At 41.2% G+C, this 19,832-nt stretch overlaps 2 protein-coding genes and 1 long non-coding RNA gene across 8 annotated transcripts in view; 2 read left to right on the top strand and 1 right to left on the bottom strand.

Moving 5' to 3' along the window:
• The first annotated feature begins 627 nt into the window (after positions 1–627).
• Positions 628–10,146, top strand: MCEE (methylmalonyl-CoA epimerase). The gene is made up of 3 exons (XM_052807330.1): positions 628–746; positions 5,719–6,059; positions 9,460–10,146. Exons 1-3 carry the CDS (start codon positions 716–718, stop codon positions 9,610–9,612), a joined length of 525 nt encoding a protein of 174 aa, XP_052663290.1. The 5' UTR covers positions 628–715; the 3' UTR covers positions 9,613–10,146.
• Positions 6,480–17,085, bottom strand: LOC128150776 (uncharacterized). Its single transcript, XR_008238173.1, has 3 exons — positions 16,851–17,085; positions 13,327–13,428; positions 6,480–6,582 (listed from the first exon to the last, which is right to left on the bottom strand). It is a non-coding gene; the product is annotated as an uncharacterized LOC128150776 (long non-coding RNA).
• Positions 17,086–17,428: 343 nt separating this feature from the next.
• APBA2 (amyloid beta precursor protein binding family A member 2) overlaps positions 17,429–19,832 on the top strand; it is a 110,952-nt gene continuing 108,548 nt past the window's right edge. For 2 of the 6 annotated variants that reach the window (XM_052807455.1, XM_052807454.1), the window contains exon 1: positions 17,429–17,574. The gene's annotated coding sequence lies outside the window, so the exon portion shown is untranslated. Of the gene's footprint in view, positions 17,575–18,147; positions 18,166–19,832 lie in introns of those variants that run through there. The other 4 variants (XM_052807458.1, XM_052807453.1, XM_052807459.1 and 1 more) reach the window with 3 other exon arrangements.

Raw genomic sequence — 19,832 nt, 5'->3', positions numbered from 1 at the left:
TTTTAATTATTCAGCTAGTATCCGATTTGAAATGGCACGAGCTGTTTATATATTTTGGATGTATCCCAGCAACTTGCCATGTCCCATGCCCCTGGCACAACAGGAATGCAGCACCAGAAGACAGCCTGCTCATTGCCTCATTGGCACAATTCTTTAGCCAGAAAACTTTCTCTCTCTACAGATGTCCCTTGCTATAGCTGGCCCCTTTTGCACTTGCTTTTTCCAGATAAAGGCAGTGCCCAGAGCTGCCCCCGCAGAGGCGAGCAGCATGCACCGGCACGGCTGAGGCGCGCCGCACACCCGCCTCCCCGCAGTCAGCCGCAGGCTTCAGCTCCAAGGCGGCCGGCCCGGTGCCAGCGGCCGTAGCGCCCGCCCCTGCCCGGGGGAGCTCTGTCCTTCTGGGAAAGGCACTGGGCAGCTGCGCCCACCCGCCCCAGCGAGGGCTCACCAGCCCCTCGGCGTGACACAGCCATTGCCGCTGCCGCTGCCTCGTACCGAGACGCTCCGCTGGCGCCGGTCCCGCAAACACAGCCCCGCGCTGTCACCGCGCCGAAGGGCTCCCGGCCCGGGCGCGCCTTCAGCCCCGGGCGGCCGGGGGACGGCTCGGCCCGGGGCCGGCGGCCGCTGCCGTGGTGACGGCGGAGGGCGGCCGCTCCCCCGCGACCAGGCCCCGCCTGCCTGCGGGCGGGCTGGGTGCGAGCGGCGGGGCGGCGAGATGGCGGCCTGCTTGCGGCGCGCGGCGGCCGGTAACGTGGGGGCCGGGCGGGCCGGGGCGGGCGGCGGGGCCGGTGGGGGGGCGGCGCGGCCTCAGGCCTCGGGCCCGGGGCGGCCGCGGGTGTCAGCGCCCGCTCCGGCCTGGAGCTCCTGCCCCGCGGCGGCGGGCAGTCCCGCTTCGTGCTGAGGCCGGGCGGGCCGTCAGGGCGGCATCGCGCCGCCCCTGCCCGCCCGGGGTGCGGGAGCGGGCCCGAGGCTGTACGTGAGAGCCTTACAGGCCACAACAAAACGGAACTGCTTTTATAAATAAAAACAAGGCCTTCTGATCCGGGTGACGGGTATATTAAAAACTGACATTATCTGGCTTAGAATAAACTTACGCCGCAAACTCCAGACAATACTTAAGGCGCAAGGAGGAGCTTGTCTTTTTAAGGTACAACTCGGAAGTCAAATGCAAAATCATTTCCCGTTCATTGTAATTATCTGGACTGTTCACTGTCTTAATATTAAGAAAGGGCGGGTTAAACTCACTGTACCTAAACCACACTATTTTACTTGGTAGCCATAGACTGCAGGAGAAGAGTGAACAAGAGACTCAGTGCTGTCCGTGATCGATCAGTGGGATTCTGGGAATGAAAACACCTTTGTATAATTGCAGTTTAATGGAGGAAACCAGAGCTGCAGCAAAGTGAGATTAGTTTCTAGGAACTATGGAGCCCACCTGATTCCCAAAAGCCACCTCCAGCACAGAGCAGAGTAGCACTATGGATGACCTAAGCCTTGTTGGCTGGCAAAGTTTCCAAGACGCTAACGCCACCGTGAAATTGCTGGGATTTAAGAATGGCCAGACAATGGCCTTTCTCCATTTGGCCCAGAGAGCTAATGCACAGCCCCTCTATGCCAAACTCCTTATGGTGACAGCATCCTCTCCATGCCTGGGAGTTTTTCTCAACCTGAAATGGTTGACAGTAGAGCAGTGACCAGTGACAAGGTTCTTCTTACTGCGACCCACAGTTGCACAACCTCCTCGTAGAGAACATGACTGAATTCAGTTGGATTTGGCTTGCGTTTGATTACTTAGCCATGTAAGTCAATGAACACTGCCCCACATAAGGAGCAACAAGCCTACGAATAAATAGTTGAAGGATGAGGATCTCATTTTATGGGGTACTTCAGACTTGCTGCTTCATAATCAGCTCTGTTACAGAATCTAAGCCTCAGTTGGTACAACTGTACATGTTTAAACTCTGATGTGCATAATACTAGTAGATCAGTCAACCATTAATAGAATAAAACCCAAATAGATCAATTTAAAAATATTCTTCAAATTAAGCTGAAGAAGGTGACATACATTCTGTAGTATCACTGAGGCTAGGAAGCCAGCAATCATATATGAAAGCAACATCAGCTGAATCTTCTCTAAAGGACTAAATATCTAGAAAAACTCAGATTTGGTTGTCAGTGTTTGAAAAATAAGGTCTTAAAAAAAACCAGTAGAGGCAAATGCTGTACATACCAGGAGATGCAACAGCAGGGGTGAGTTTGGTCAGCATATGCAAGTTTTTCAAGCAGGACAGATACAGCAGAGAAAGTAATTTTTTTAACATTGGAGAAAGTTAAGAATTACTTGAATAATTCTGTAAGTCAGTGGAGAAATGCTTTTGTGATTGAAGAATTTAGCCACAACAGTTAATAGGACTAGTTTTGTGATATATGCATAAACATAAGTGTTTCTTTCCTGAAACATGGAAGTGATGGGGTTTCAATCTGAAGTTTGCTGAAAAGGTTTCTTTTTCATGGCAGGGTCGTCTTTTGATTACTGGGTTAGAAGAAGATGATGATCAGAATTTTAAGTAACTAATCTACATAGTTACTAATCTATATAATGCAAGAAAAACAGAAATGCTTTTTGTTTAATCTCAGTCAATTCATACTGGTAATTATGGGTTTCAGTTAAAGCTCTATACGCATATGACTAGAGCTAGGATAAATTCACAAGACTTCATAGAATAAAGTAAAAGAAAAAAAACCCCAAACCTGCTTGAAGAGTCCTCTGCCCCTACATACTCATAGGAAAAATTGTATATAGAGTTCCACCACCCAATCTGTTAAGTGAGAGGAGGAAAAGGAGAGATGCATAAATAATACTGTCATATGAATGGGCATTTAACTTGACTTTACAAGAATCCTAGGAATATACTTCACTTCTTCAATCTGTTATCTTTCCAGTAAACACTACAAAAATAAAATGTTTCTTGGGCAGAACCCAACAGAAATAGCATTTTCTATTCTTTTTGCAATTGCTTCAGTAATATTGGAGTTAGTCTGTCTCTCTACTTTCTGTCAGTTTACTTGAAAGTAGACAAAATACAAATTAAATTATAATAACCATGTAGTCATATGCCCTGTGCGAAGTACAGCAAGAATTATAGATGGGAGATGTCAAAAAGAATGGGAAAAATCCTAGCCTTTCCCATCAGTAAAGATTGCTTGAAGAATTTACATTAGTAGTATTTCTACTGAACTGTGGTCTGTTAATATTAGGAAGAAGGAATGAAGCAATAAAAGGCTTTAGGAAATATAACAAATGATAAAGTAATGATAAATGATAAAGTTCCTTATCTTTGGAAGGATTTTTCTTTTTTGTAGAATACTGACCTCCTCTTTGCTTCAGCAAGAATTGAATCAGGTCTTAAGAAATGATTGTAGGAAACAGAACTACTTAGGTAGAATCTTAGGTGGAAAGAAAAGACTGTATGGTGGGCATGGTTTGTTTTTTTTTTTAATTTTTTAATATGTTATTTACTCTGGTGATCTGGTCAAACTCTAGTCTAGTTAATTATCCATGCCTCTAATTACGCCAACTAGATACTGCATGTTTCTTATTTTGTACATTATAAGCATTGCATAGTATTGCTTCCTCAGGCAATTGCTTTGTTCACCCAATACAGCTGCATTGAGATGGCAAGTCTATCTACAAAATAGTTTCAGCACAGACATCTGAAAAACAAGAATTTTTCTTCTGTTTAGAAGTTGCTAGGGGATTTTTTTTAACATGTAAAAAGTTGAAAAGTACTTGGAAATACTGAGTTGCTCTACTATGCCAGTATGATAGCCTAAAGGTAACAAGTGAAAAAGAATTGTCCAGAACTTCTGGCTGTGATGAAGGAGATGACAGGATGTACTGTGGGAAAGGCTGGCAAGAAATACTCCAGGGCAGTTACTTGCAGAACTAGGCAAGTTTCTGGAAATACTTAATGTAGGATGTTGATTTAGTATTATCAAAAGATTCTGAATAGACTTACTTTTGTGATACTAAGTCTTTGGAAGTATGTACATTGCATGTTGTAATTTTAAGTCTCAAATACACACAAACACTTTTTCATCACAGCACAATGCTCAGAAAGGCTTAGATTTAAGGACTGCATCAGTTATCTTTGTGAAGAAAAACTGATAGCTGTAGAATCTTGAATTCCTGTGAAATGTTTCATACAGTTTCATACAGTGAAGCTAGCTGATTAATTACAGCTACTACTAACCTTACAGAGTATAAAGAGTCTGAAAAAATGCACGCCAGGCTATCCTCAGTGTATTGCACACCATCCAGAATCTCAGTGCATCCTTAGCACAATCTCTTAGCAAAATAGCACATTTGTGAATTTAAAGCTAAGAATGCCTCAAAGACTTCCAGAATGCTGAGATGCCTCTAGCTTGGCCTTGAGGCATTGGGAACTCTGACATGGCCTAAAGCAAACTGGCATGAAATCAAAGTGCGGCTGTTATGAATATATCCTTTCATCTAATTCTAATTCTGATGCTAGAAACAACTGATATGATCACAATTTCTCCCCTAGCCCCAACCTCTCCAGATTCTAGTACTCTGACAGATTAATTTTTAATGTAATTCATTTGTAAGTATCCTCATTTTGTATTTTTTTAGTGATTTAAAAAAAACCCAAGCAACCCTAGAACTATTTGTGAGCAGCACAGCAATTCGACACAGTGCTAAGTTCAGTACTGCCTTGTCAGAGCAGTCAGTGAAGAGTTCTGTTGATATCTAAGCAGTTTTTCATGACACTGAGTTTCTCCATGACTTCTCCATCTTTTGTCTACATGGTAGCCCTTACCTTTGTGTCGTATGGTCATCCAGTATTTTTTTGTAATTACCTTTTCATTTATGATGAGCCAAATCATACGCTTTTTCTTTTGTAAGTCACTCTGAAGTCAGTGGCACTAGTTACATTAAAAAAGCTATTATGATTTTGACCTTTTAAAGATAATCTTCTAAATTATTATTGATCAGTTGGACATGATATTGTTCACAGCACTTAGAACTGAAATATTTCTAAACATCATGAAACAGATCGGTGAAACGAAGTAGAAGACTTGTATGGCATGTGAAAAGTAAGAAGGGCAAATGTCTTAATCATTGGAGAAAGGGAAAATATTAAATCAAACTCAGGAGATTTTAGGATTCCTTAAGCCTCAGATGCAACACATTTCTTTCCTTACTGGAGTTAGCTCTGACAGCTGAGAGCTCAAGTCTTTTCTCTTTTGGTTCTCGCAGTATCAGTTCTGTCCAAGGTTTTGTTTGGGTTTTCCTGGGTTTTGTTATAACTTTTAGATGTATAGGCATATCCTCATTTCTTTCTCTATTTTGTAAGAAGCTCTGAAAAATTCAGAAGTCACTTTTCAGTACATTATACAGTTGACCATTACATTTGGCCATGTATTCCTCTTTTTAACAGGCATATGTAAGCATTTACACCAAATTCGTGTTTGGGGTTTTTTTTAATACTTCTGAATAATTACATAGTCTCTGAAAAAAATTTTCATTGAGCTGTTAGTACTACAGAAGAATTCTTTCCTTGGTTTCTGTACCTTCAGCTTTTCACACTGGTGTGCTTATGACGTAGGAGTTATATAGGCCTCATTAAAAGGGGAAAGAGCAGATATTGATACTTTCTCAAAAGTATTGTATCGGTGCTATTCACTTTTTTTCAGGGCTTCTTACCAGACTGCAGACTCCAGCTCCTGCAATACGAACTCTATCATCATCGAATTCCTTTTCTCAAAACATTCCAAGCTCTTTGTGGAAACTGGGCCGACTTAATCATGTAGCAATTGCAGTACCTGATTTGGAGAAAGCTCAGTCCTTGTATAAAGATGTGTTAGGAGCACAGGTGAGCGAGACTGTTGCTCTTCCTGAACATGGTGTCTACATTGTTTTTGTGGAGCTGGGTAATACCAAGCTGGAACTTCTGCATCCTTTAGGAGAGAAAAGTCCCATTGCAAGCTTTCTGCAAAAAAACAAGACTGGAGGAATGCATCATATCTGCATTGAGGTATTTTAACACAATATATCGTATAGTAAGATAGAGATATTAAAGTATGCATAATTTTTTCATAGGTTAGACCTTTGTCAAGAACAAATATATAAGGCTGTCATATCTGTGAGAATTTATATTGCATAAGAAGTCTTAAACATGCCTTTTTTCTGTTTTGGAAATCACAGTTCAATTTCATGAGCTATATGATAATTTTTTCCTCTTTTATGCTCTAAAGATTAAATTGAGGAGGGGAGGGTTAAGTATCCAGTGTGGAAGATGGACAAGCCCAAGGGCTTGTGAAGGCTGTTTAACAGGCATCGACTTCCTGACCTAGAAAGGACATCTGGACTGGAAAAAGATGGCGTTGTAAGTTTAAGCTAAGTCAGTTTAGATTTTCAGAAGTTTCTTCCTGTTTGATATTTAGTTGATAATTGTATACAGAAGTCAAAAAAGATTGTCAGTTGTACTTACAAACAGCAGTAAAGTCTCCAGAGATTCTTCTGTCCTGTTCTTTCTTGTCAATCAAAGAGAGATTGGTCTGGAAGTACACAAGACGTAAAGGTGCTGGGTAAAGTAGTTATCTTATTTAGCATACTCATGTTTTAGTGTAGATGTTTGATGCATGCTGCTGCCCATGATACATGTTTTTAATATTTTACAGATCTGAGTCTTGCAAACTTCTATTATTTCATGCAAAGTGTAATAATAAAAAGTAATGGGATTACTGATGTGAGTAAAAATTGTTTTCAGAATACATCTATAAAGACCAGTACTTGCAGTTGCATGCTTTCATTGAGAATTGAGAAATTTTGCATACACACAGGCATTGCAATTTTTCTTACATTAAGTTTGTCTATTTGCAGATGTTCAAGAATAAGAAAATTAATTCTGCTTAAATTGACCCTAAATTGTATTGCTAGGCAGTTCTGCTATAGAAATGTGAAGGACCTCAGCTGAACTTAGGAAATGGGGGGTGTAGAAGAAAGAAGTGATTTGCAGTAAGACTGGAAATGGGGGGTGTAGAAGAAAAGTGATTTGCAGTAAGACTGAAAAAGACCTCCAGCCCTCTGTAAAAGACCAGTGGTACTTACTTATAGGTAGAAGACAAAGAAGTTGTAGGCATTTCTCAGCAAAGAGCTCAAAGCTCCCAAGAGTTTCAAGTATATGTAATCCCTTTTAAGACATTTCAAGAAATATTTGTTACCAGCTGAAATTGTTCTATGTAGATCTCCATTTTGTATGAGAGATGATCTTGTTGCAGATAAATCAAAGATGGCTGTCAAGGGGACTCATACTGTTAATTATGAAAACTGAGAAGAACAGGACATGCTAATTATACCATGTTGGACAATGTAGAAGTGTTGTGTTAAAAATTTATAACTCTATACAGTAGGTCAAGCGAGCCAGGAGTCATAATCTAGCTGTTAATTTCCTTTAATTGGGTTAGCTAGTACTACTGGCAGCCAGATTTTCCTAAATGAAGTCTTGTAATTCATTAATAGAGTCTCTACACAAAAAAAAAAAAAAAAAAGATTGCCCTAAGTCCCTCATGTTTGTCTCCACGTAAAAACCAATGGAAGATTATACACTAATTTACATGGAGAAAAAAGCAGTCCATTTTGACCTGCTGTTTAAGTGGGACTGAAAACAGATTTGGTCACTACCATAGTCAATCAAAAAGATACTAACCTCCCTCCTCCAATTTTCCATTCTCCACAGAATGGAAAATCTTACAATTTCAAAGATATGTCATCTTCTGAAGTTGACCAAAAATAGTTTTCAGAAAAAGTATAAAAGAACTTCAGTGTCAATTGATTGTTCATTTGAAATTAAAAAAATATTTTGTAGAAATATCTTTCTATGAACAATTTTATTACAAAAAGCTGAATTGTAAAAATTCTTTCCATACTGGAGGGGAAGCCTCACAAGTTTATCAAAATGCTTTTCATTTCTTCCTTGTGTCTTACTATTCAAAGGAAAATTTTAGACATGTTTTTATAGGGAAATTTGTTTCAGACAAAAGAAGCATTTTAAGAAGAAATTAAATTATTTCTGACCAGGTATAATTGCATTTAATACCTGCAATGAAAAGCATGCTGGACACTTGGTAAAATAAGAGAGAAATCTGAGCCTGATACTCTCCTAACACTGATGCACCCACAGGCTTTCCACTATTTATTCTCACTGCTTCCTTGAGGGTGCAGTAATTCATTCCAGCTGAGCCCAGACACAGTTCCTCTTCTGGCCATCTCTGCAGGACAGGAGCAGCAGCTGCAGTGGCTTTTCTGCTTGGGGAAACAACCTGGAGGGGGCTATGGCACACATTACATGTGCTGTTTTATTTTAGATAAAACTTGACAGTCATTTCTTTTTTTTTTTAGCAGACTGGTAGTTGTGTGTAGGAAGAACTGCAGTGAGTTCAGAATTTTTATGAACAAAACTGCTGCAAATGAGTAGGGATTAATGGATGTCTGTTTCTCTGAATAAAAGCTAGGTATTTCCTTCTTCCCTACAATGCCATCATGCAAGTTTATTCACCAAGTTATGTCCAGTCACCTCAGGCTTCAAAAATAGCAATGCTATTATTTTAATTCTAGGTCTTTATTGATTATTGACTTCTGGATTTGCTAACCTGAGTGATAATTTTATTATTTCAAAGAATGAATGCATTTAAGGTTTGGGAAAATTCAAATTTCATCTGATGACATGACATCAGACTTAAGATCACATTATACAGTGTAGACATGTTTTTGTTAACTACGTATTTCTGCAGGAAACTGTACTGAATTATTATGTTAAAGGCTATTATTAAATTAAGTTCAATAGAAAAACCACGTCATATTCTGGGTATGTTTCTGATAATTCCCAGGTTTTTCTTAGGAAATTTTATGAACCTTAACCTGCTGAGAAGGAGGATGTATAAATCTAAAAGGGACTTTCCTTTTACCTTCTGCCCATTGCCCCCCTTTTTACCAGCATCTAATGACTCAGTGTTCTGTCATCAATTAGACAGGGAAGCATTCTTCTTTAGTTATTGATAGTTTGAAAGCAGTATGATCTTCTTAGTAATAGTAATGCAGGGTTTAGATTATTTATGGAGTCCTAATAAAGTAACAACATCAAAAAATCAATGGGCTTTGTGTATGAGTGATTTTTGTTTAATTTCTTAAATATAGCACAATCTATTTAAATAATATTTCATAAAATCTTCAAATAACAAATGCAAACTTCTGTAGGATTTTTATTTTTAAGACTAGATGTTTTAAAACTTTTATAATTTAATTGATTTTCAGAATTATATTAGAATTCAGAAATAATATTTTAGTAAGAAATTACATTATTTTTTCTAAATGTAGAATCTGCATAATACAATGTAATATGTTCATTTGTGTGAACTGTATTTTTCTTTTATAAGGTTGATGACATAAAAGCGGCTATGACAGAACTGAAGAAAAAAAAGATACGAATATTGAGTGAAGAGCCAAAAATAGGTGCACATGGCAAACCTGTGATTTTTCTTCACCCTAAAGATTGTCATGGAGTCCTTGTGGAACTTGAGCAAGCTTGAGCTGTAATATTCATAAATAAAACAATAGATTAGTTATGAAGTTACTTAGCTGGTGCTGGGAATATTGATGTGGTATTCAGCCTTTACAAGTTCACTGTAGTTCCTGTGGATTAAGTACAGCTTTTGAGTACTGAAATAGTGCTACAGATTTAGGGTCATTTTCTTTTTTGTTGTTGTTGATCTGATTTTCAGAATTAGTATGTTGACATTTCTTGAATTCTCTGTGATTCTAAAGACAAATACATGAGCCAAGTTACATAGGTAACATAGTAATTTATGTTCTGTTGCCTCATGTTTGCAGCATGATTTTAGCTCTGTAACCACAGAAACTGTACAGTTTCTAGGTCAACCCACATTATTTTGCTCTACATTTCAGAGCAGAGACCCACTTCTCAGTGACAACAATATAGCTTAGATATTCCCTTTAGAAATAAAGGAAAAACGAACATTGTATTTTCTGTTTTCACCATTCACCATCTATGCTTCACACTGATTGATTGGTTCATGCAATAAAAAAATACTTATGTTACTGTATGGGTGTCTGCAATCAGTAAATAAGTTTTCCTTGGCATGACAATTACTGCCAAGGAAGTTACCATGCATAAATCATCATTTAGTTGTTTTATGAACTCTGTGGATGTGCAGGCAATGTGAGAAAAGTACCTGAAAAATTATTTGCCTGAAATATATTTCAGGCTGTAATGTACTTGTTACATTTTAGTTTTTGTCAGGTATTGAATATTTGTTTTTCAAGCTTTATCCATAGGAAGATATCTGGGAGAGACCTGAACAAATAGCGATTAATCTTTTTACTTACTTTATAAATATGGTTTTCCTATGCAAAAGCACTTACAAAATCAGTGGAAACCACAAGCCACATAAGTCTTGATTATGTTCACTGTCTTAAATATTAGAGAGCATGTCAGCATACTTACATTTCTGATAGACTGCAGTCACAGTTTGTTGACTTATTCATGGGCAGACTTCACTTTATTGGTTTACGTTAAGCAAGCAGTGTTTGTCCTGATACTTTCTTTTATGGGTTCGTTTTGACATGTCAGCTGTAGAAATTGCCATTTCCGTAGTTTTCTTCATCCTTAAAAGTCATATTTTTTCCTAGCTAAATGACAATCTAAATTTTATGTTTTCCTACATCTCTGCATATACAGTGAATAGTTTCAGCTTGATATGAGGTAAGTTCATTTTAGTCTAGGAGAATTTTTACTTAATGGAAATGGAATTATTTGTGTTCTGTGTCATGTTTGCTACAACAAAATACAACTATAATGTTGACCTGAGATTTAAACAGGGCTTTAAAGACATTGATGCTTCCTCATGAATTTTACTTCTGAAAAAAACTCTGCACAGCCATGCATTTTTTTTAAATTAGATAGTTTTGTCCTCAAAACAAATACTCCTTCTGTCATATTTTAAGAAAAATGCAGGCTTCTGCAGGGTTCTTGAGTTTCATTAAATGGCTATTTAGACGGTAGTTTGTGATCTAAATTCTAAATTGTTTGAATTTAGAAATCCTAAGGCTCATGATGGAAAAGCAGGATGATCTGATATTCCTGAAATACGATTCTGCCATTCTAGGAGACATTCCATTAGCAAAGCCACTTTTGTCTTTCTGTTCTTTCAAAGATGGTGAGGCATTTTTTCTGCAAAACTAGGATAGGAATGCCAAGACTAGAAGACTCGCTGGTTACCTGTCAAGATAATTAAACAGAAGTCTTTGAACCTAATACCCTTAGTTTGGTGCAACAGAAAACAGGGCAGTCCTCCCTAGGTTCATCCTCCATTTCTTTGTCCTGTCTGAAAGACATAGAATTTTGTGTATGACATCTATCAATATACTCAGAGTAGTTGCTTGATATAGTACTAGGGAGTGGAGATTTTAAGTAAACAATACTTACTCCACTTGCCTCGTTGTACCCCCCATCTTATTAGCAGAAAGAGACTTGTAATGCTTTTAGCTAGTAACCAGCAATTTTCCTGACTGACTGCAGTGGGGTTGCCTAGCACTATGTCAGCTGATGTATTTTGTTCATCATAACTAAGTCATGCTCCTATCTCACTCACAGTTTATACATTTAATCTGACTCCTACCAAGTTGGAAGTCAAAGATATTAACAAAAAAAAAAACCAAAAAAGAGAGTTTAGGTCTGCAAAAGTAGTCGATACCCAAAAGCAGGGCATGCTTATTATAAGCTCTTACCATTTGGTGGGATCAGACCCCCTTACTTGTCTGGGTATGCGCTACAAGATATGATAATTTCCACCTCTGGAGCTCTAGACTTGGAAGGAATAGCCAAGAGAACTGGACAGCTGAAGAATCTGAAGACAGCTAAGACACATTGGGAGAGGTTTCCTGTTCATAAGCCTAACTCCCATAGACTTCAGTGGGTGCAGGATCAGCCCCTATACTTGTAATAAACTTCTAGTCCTTCACCTTAAACAAGGCAGCCTTCACAAGTCATTCTTTGTTCTGACTTTCTAAGGGGTTGGCAGAGAGGGGTGTGTCAGATATATGGGCCTTACCCTTTGTCACTGCCATGATTGTAAAAGGTGAATAACATCAAGAAAAACAGTAGAAAGTCAGGGATGGAAACTGGAGCAATAGAGAACTGTGATTTGTTTCTTCCAGTGGAGGGACGCTTAACGATATACCCATTACACCAGTATACAACTCCTGGAAAGAAAAAGTGATTCAAATAACTGGAGCCTGATTAGCTCAGAAGGAAATTAGGCTTTGACAATGGGTATTTGGTTTGGGTTTTTTTGGGGGGGGGGGGGGTTCAAAAGGTACAGGGTAACTTTCTTTTCTGGTAATGTCAAGCTTTTCAGAAGATGAAGTGTTTATATGTTGCCAGTAAATTTTCTCATGCTTGGGTCATTTGTCAAGTGCAAGTTCCCCATTCCAGTCTCTCCATGTGCCTTTTTCCCCTCTGAGCTCAAGCATGTTCCCATTTTATGCTGCCTAAGGCAGACAAGACACATTTTTCTGGACTCCATCAACATTACTCAGGCAGCTAAAGGGCTCATAATTAAATGATGTGAAATATCTTTTTTGACTTCCTCTATGCAACCCTGAAGTCTCTCCTAGGTGGGAGGAGGAGAACAGGCTGCAGAATGAATCCTATTCTGTATGATGAGACAAACCTAGAAGCAAACTCAAAAAGCTGAGAAAAGAACTAACTACATGCCTTTTAAAAGCTAACCTTACAGTTTTGCAAATCTGCAAACCTCTGGTCACATCAGTACTGCAATTAATTCATCTGAATTAAAAAAAAAAAAAACAACACTGGGTATTTCATTCTGAATTCAATTGCTTTCCTTATTACAATATTTACCCAATTTATCACAAGTTTTGGAAGAATGTACTCTATCATGATGCCACAGCTACAGTGCCTTAATACAGTTAACACAGCCTGAAAATTTAGAAAGCTGTGGATGAATTACAAGAGGAACTGAAGATGGCACTTGCTTCTACAGACCACTTCCTGGGTGGATAATACTTCTGCGTTTAATGCTGAGACTAGAGTTCACTTTCTTAATGCACATGCAGAAGCGCTGCTGTCTATCGTTACGGACAGTCCTTGGATTTGGACTTTATTGCTAACATAGATGAATGGAAGTTGGTGTGACCAAGGAAGCCTCGTAGAAAGACCAGGAAACATGGAGATGTTTACAATATCTAATTGAGGTACTTACAGTAGGTGCTCTGAATGATTTCCTTGCCGCTTCATTTGATTCTCTCCTTAGAAGAAATTCTTCCTGTAGTGATCTGACTTGGGCTTGTTGAACTCAAGAACCCTTAATTAAGAGAAGAAGTTAGAGTTAATTGTTTCAATAAATACTCAATTCTTTTACCAAAGCAGTTATGTTGGCCAAATTATTAGACTGTGAAACAGAAGAAATCCCTAAAATGGTAGCCCTGGTGCTTCTCCTAAGGGTGCTGGGTGGCACTAGACACAGAAGGGTAACCGACAGTTTAAACTTGGATCATCGAATGATGTAAGATTAATATGGAAATGGAAACTCACAACGATGTATAAATTAGTTGGCCCAATGCTGACATTTTAAAATGGAAGACCTCACCTTCTTAGGAATGCAAAATCTGTCACCTTTGAAAAGCATTTTCAAAGCAGTTTGAACATTTTAGGAAATGTAAATTTATCTTATTGTGAAGGTTTGCCTCCCAGGATGGTATAATCCTTAAATATCTATAACATGATGTCATCTATCTAGTTTCATGTTCATTTGCACTGTCTTGCATATTGTTAAACAGCATTGTTAACTACAAAGTTTATAGCATAGATTCACAAATGAGGAAGAGTTCTCTCTTAAACATTTTAAAGTAATGATATATTTTGAAGCACTTAATGACTTTTCAAGGTGTAATCTAAAGTGTAATCTAAAGTGACCTTTTAACTGTTATGCTTTGTTAACATAAAAATAGCAAATAGGTACTAAAATCTTCTATAAAATAGATCTTTAATGAAGATTTTTACTTACTTTTAACATTGCATTTTTCAGTAATAAAGATAGGTTTAAACCATGATTTAAAAAAAAAAAAGTTCTGAAGTAACTAGTAACTGTGGGTACGCTGAAGGCATATGTGATGATGCACAGTTTGCATTAAATAGGGGGAATATCCTACTTCCCCATCTGTGGCTGGCTTGTATGGAAAAGATTATTTCCAGAAACTGAAAAGTAAGAAAGACGTGCATTATTGGACTGATATGATGTACCTTGTTTTTACCTCCCATTTTGGTATGTAATTTTCTATAATAACCATCTGTTTGAGTCACTGTCTCCAAAATGAGGTGGAGGGAGAATGTTTGTTAGGAACTTAAATTTAGGAAGTTAAAAAATATAACCCACTCCCTTTGGGACCCCTGCAGTCTTTCAGAGGTCATTTGTAGTACAACACTTGCAGCTGCAGTAACTTCAAAAAGAAAACACATACTTGCCCTATCAAGCTGGGAATACTGCTTTTGGTATATTGATTGAGAAAGTGAAAAATTCTGTATGTACAATGAGGCTATTTCATCAAGTTAACAATTTTGAGAATTAATAATGTTAATTAAAACACGATTTGCCAAAGGTTTAAAAGCCTCATCTACAGATTATATATAACTTCCTGTAGTTCTGTGTAAAACATACATGCGTTACAGTTTATGTAATGTTTTAAGTTCTCGTTATCTTTAAAAGAGAACCAGAATCAGTCAAGTAATTAGGATATAGAAAGGGATAGATGAGAAAAGTCACCATAGAAAACCATGATAGAAAATAGCCTGTTAGTAGCAAATGGCTACTCTGTAGTTAGTGAATCTTACCAGAAATCTTAACAACTCAAAAAAAACCCCCAAGAATAAAAAAAAATGGTGTTTCCATGAAGGGCCTTTCCATGTACATGGAATTTGACTGGGTGCTAAGCAACTGGTATAGCTACCCCAGTGCAAACAAAAGAACACGAAGTTGGACACACAGCTGTTACAGGGAGCATTGATATCTAGCTGATTGGAATGTAATACAATTACATTAGGACAGCTTTTCACTTTTGCTGTCATGAGGAAGATTACTTTTTACACTCAAGAACAGCTACAAGTCTCAAATTTGGATAGTTATGAGCAAGTCCAGTCATAATTGGCCAAAGAGCATTTGATCTCACATATGTTCCTTTATATACAAAGTAATCACCATCACTGTCTTGGTTTCAGCTGGGATAGAGTTAATTTTCTTTCTAGTAGCTGATACAGTGTTATGTTTTGGATTTAGTATGAGAATAATGTTGATAACACACTCATGTTTTTAGTTGGTGCTAAGTAGTGTTTATACTAAGTCAAGGATTTTTCAGCTTCTCATGCCCAGCCAGCAAGAAGGCTGAAGGGGCACAAGAAGTTGGGAGGGGGCACAGCCAGGACAGGTGACCCAAAGTGGCCAAAGGAATATTCCATACCATATGACCTCATGCCCAGTATATAAACTGGAGGGATTTGGCCGGCAGGGTGCAGATCACTGCTAGAGAACTAACTAGGCATCAGTTGGCGAGTGGTGAGCAATTGCATTGTGCATCACTTGTTTTGTATATTCCAGTTCTTTTATTATTATTGTATTATTATTATTATTATAATTTTCTTCCTTTCTGTTCTATTAAACTGTCTTTATCTCAACCCATGAGTTTTACTTTTTTTTGATTCTCTCCCCCACCCACAGGGTTGGAGGGGAGTGAGCGAGCAGCTGTGTGGTGCTTAGTTGCCAGCTGGGGTTAAACCACGACAATCAGCTAGCTGCAGTAGAAAGATCTAGTAGTTTCTAATAAAAGGCCTGAGGAACCAACTAAGTTCATCATTCACCGTAAGAAACATTCTTGGCGAAACGCACTTCAGTGAGCTTTTAAATATTACACATCACATCTTCCATTTTTAATCTTTATGGGGAGATCTATATATTATCTGCACAAGGGCATAAAAATCATGATTTGATCTCATAAATCTGGCCATATGATGGAATGTAACTAAGTCCAGTGCTGTCCCCTGCTGTAATGTTCAAACTTTTGGTGTTTGATTTTTGTCGCACTGGAGCACTTTGAGCAACAGGGAAACCTGAGGTCATTAAGTCACTAAGTTGGTGAGGGGCCTTGAGCACAAGTCTTATGAGGAGCGGCTGAGGGATCTGGGGTTGTTCAGTCTAGAAAAGAGGAGGCTGAGGGGAGACCTTATCGCTCTCTACAACTACCTGAAAGGGGGTTGTAGTGAGGTGGGTGTTGGTCTCTTCTGTCAGGTGTCTGGAGATAGGACAAGAGGAAATGGCCTCAAGTTGAGGCAAGGGAGATTTAGGTTAGATATTAGGAAAAATTTTTTTACTGAGAGGGTTGTCAGGCATTGGAACAGGCTGCCCAGGGAAGTGGTTGAGTCACCATCCCTGGAGATATTAAAAAAGTGAGTGGACAGGGTACTCCAGGGCATGGTTTAGTGGGCATGGTTAATGGTTGGACTCGATGATCTCGAAGGTCTTTTCCAACCGAAATGATTCTATGATTCTATGATTAACTAGCAGGATTACAAGCTAGCATTCAGGAACACGCTTCACAGAAAAACGGTATGGAGGACACAGAAAACAACATACACTATGGCCCACCACCGAAGCAGGGTCCCTAGGTGTACAGACTGCTGGTGCAGGGTGGCCTCGCTATGCTTCACAGCAGGACTGGAGGCCTCCAGCAAACATACCTGCCTACCGCTGCTGCTTGAGGGGGTCCTGAAGGATAGCTGGGCTGAAGGGTTGCTTCATCTTGCAGGCTGGGGGTGCAGGAGCGACGTGCCCTGCAAACGGTTCTCCTCAGTGTGCAGGTCTGGGCAAGCTCCTCCATGGGCACACGTGAAGCTGGCGCAGAGCTGGGCCTCCAGCCTTCAGTATGTGTGGAAGAGCATATTTGACGGGTTAGACCGCCTCACCAAGCCACCCACTTTTTGTGAGAAACTCAGGGGCGTACAAACACAGCATCATCTCACCGGCCTCTGTGAGGCAGCTCGGGGAGTTCTGCCGTTGCCTCTTCCAACGTCGCTGGGAGCAGGCCGACCAGGACCTTGTGAGTGGACAGTGACGCCCGCGCTTCGGGGCACGAAGGCTGGCAAGGAGGGCCGGGGACAACCGAGCGGTTGGGGCAGCGGGCCGGGGCGGGCGGGCTGAGGCGATGCGGAGGAGAGGCGGGGGGACTCCGGGCCGCCCCGCCGCGCCCCGCCGACCCGCCCCCCCCCCCAGGCGCCGCGGCAGCCGGGCTATGTGCCATGCAGGTTCCCGGGCGGCCGGCGGTATTGTAGCACGCAGCTTCCCGGGCCCACCAGCCGTCTCGGTGTGTGGCGCTGAGGCAGGCACACAAAAGAGCGGCTGCAGCTGCCCCCGTGTCCCCGCCGCGGCGCGGGGTGGGGACCGGCCCCGCCGCTGCCAGCAGGGGTAAGGAGCGGGGGCGCAGGGCGGGGGACCGGCGGCTCCGCCGGGGGTGTGGCGGCAGCATCCCTGCGGGTCCCCTCAGAGGAGCAGGGAGCCTACGGGGCCGGGCGGGCGCTGAGGGGGCGCCGCGGCCGCCCCCGCCCCGCGCGGACGTTGCTCCCCTGGAAATCGGGGCTGGGGGCTGCCCGCCCCATCCTCATCCCCAGGCAGCCGAGCTACCCGCAGGGGGACGGGGAGCCGGGGTGAAGGGGAGCCCCTGCGGCATGGCGTCGCCGCCGGCGTGGTCGCGGTCGGCGGCGCGGCGGCGGGGGGCTCCGGCACAGGGGGCTGCCGCACGTCCGCATGTCCCCGCTGGCGCGGAGCCGCTCTTTCTGCCTGCCGGGGCGGGCGGGCAGGCGGCGGCGGCGGCGGAGGAGCCGCGCCGCCACCGCCTCCTGTCAGCCGCTGGAGAGCGGGCAGCGTCTCCCCAGAGCCGGGCTGCCGTTGGGGACAGCGGGTGCCTCGCGCTGCCGGCTCGCGATCGGCTGCGAGCTCTCCGGCTCAGCCCGCCATCCCGACCGCCTCACCTCAGCTGTGCCTTAACGTCTGCTTTCGGTAATGCAGGGACCGACAATGCAACACGGGCGTAATGTCTGTGTTTTGTGGGAGGGCGGGAGGCTTAAGAGTCCGTTTGCCGTAATAGAGTCAAAAGAAATGCGAGAGGAGCCCTCGTGTAATGCAGCACCGCTAAGAGTTTGTATTTGTTTCTGATTTCATGCCGCCAGTGCAGCAAATGGATCAGAGCTTTTGATCCACTCTTTCCCCGTTCCCTTCATCATGGGGTCTGGAGGGAAAAAGCCGCTCAGTTAAGAATACTTGATTTTTTTTGTTGGGATAAACAGCATGAGACATTATAGCATGGTCTGTTTTCCCCGTTGGAACAGTTTTTTTAATATGTGGGAGGTTTTTGTATTGCCATAACAAAAGGGATGGGGGGGGAGAGAAGGGGAATGCTGCGTTTGGAGCTGCATCTTGGAAAGGCAGACTGGCTTATTTTGCCTCAACTAGCAGTCTGCGCCTTCAGATTTACATACTTTGCATCCCCAATGTCGTTTTGGTGGTTGTTGCATGCTAGTGAGGGCATAAAAGGAAAGAAATTTAAATAAAGACGAGAGACCATACAATGTTCATAGTACAGAAAGAACGTGCATTGCAGTGATGTTTAAAAGAAGTCTTAAATTACTGTGAGTAGTTTGTGTAAAAAATGCAAGTAGTGTTTCAGTTGTATTACCTGGTCGAGGGCACCCTATAATTTCACAGGAGGGTCTGGGAAATCCATTTGCAGAAAAGGTATTTCATGTATTGTACCTGTTACCCAAGAATCCCTCATTACTTAACCAGCAGAACTGAAAACCAGAAACAACTGCTATTGTAGTTTTATGTGGTTGCATGTAAGCAATAGTATTTCCACATTAGGTAATTTCAAAAGGGAGGAATTTTAGTGTAATTCTTTATTGCCACGTAAGTAAAAATACAGTATGTGCTAGTTATCTGTATGTTGAAAAGCATAAGATTGAAGTTTATGTTAAAGCATAAGATGGCAATTTATCACTGTGTAGTCCAGATTCTCCTCCATATGGGACAGACAAGCATGAAAGAGCTTTTCTTTCCATATGTTGTTCTATGAGTACTAAACTACTAAAGGGGAAGCCACTGTCCTTACTCCACTTTGGGCTCACAGGATTTCGGGCTGCAGACTTGCCCTTGTAAACCTTGATTGTCAGGCTTCCTGAACCTAGTCTCTGATAGTTTAGCCCTTATCTGCACTTAGAAATATCTAAAGCTATTTTAAAAAATGCAGCGTTGCCTGTAATCAGCAGCTGCATTACTGCTTCCCCTTAATCCACTGATCATAAAGGAAAAGTGTTCTTGAAAAGGCCATAGCTGCTCAGCTCTTTTGGTCCAAATCTTATGATTCTAAGGAAGAATCTCGAAAAGCATTTTTTGTGCAGTTACTTGGTTAATGCCAGTTCGGGTTGGAGACTGGACATGAATTTAAATAGGAGCTACGTCTTTAAAAAGTGACCTTTGCTTAAGGCTGTGAACATGAGAAGCCACTTCAAGAAACATAATTTTACCATCTCTCCAGCTGTTCTGATAAGAACATTTGCTAGGAAATAATTTGTGAAAATAACCAGGGTTTAAACCTCTTCCAGTTTATATTCCTGTGCTGAAGGTAGAGAAATCTAGCAAGAAGTGATCTGTTCCAGGCTGCCAGCTCA

This window comes from Harpia harpyja, chromosome 14 (assembly GCF_026419915.1).
Source record: "Harpia harpyja isolate bHarHar1 chromosome 14, bHarHar1 primary haplotype, whole genome shotgun sequence".
Lineage (NCBI taxonomy): Eukaryota > Metazoa > Chordata > Aves > Accipitriformes > Accipitridae > Harpia > Harpia harpyja.
The sequence above is the reverse complement of the archived record's forward strand: the minus strand, read 5'-3'. Positions and strand labels throughout refer to the sequence as shown.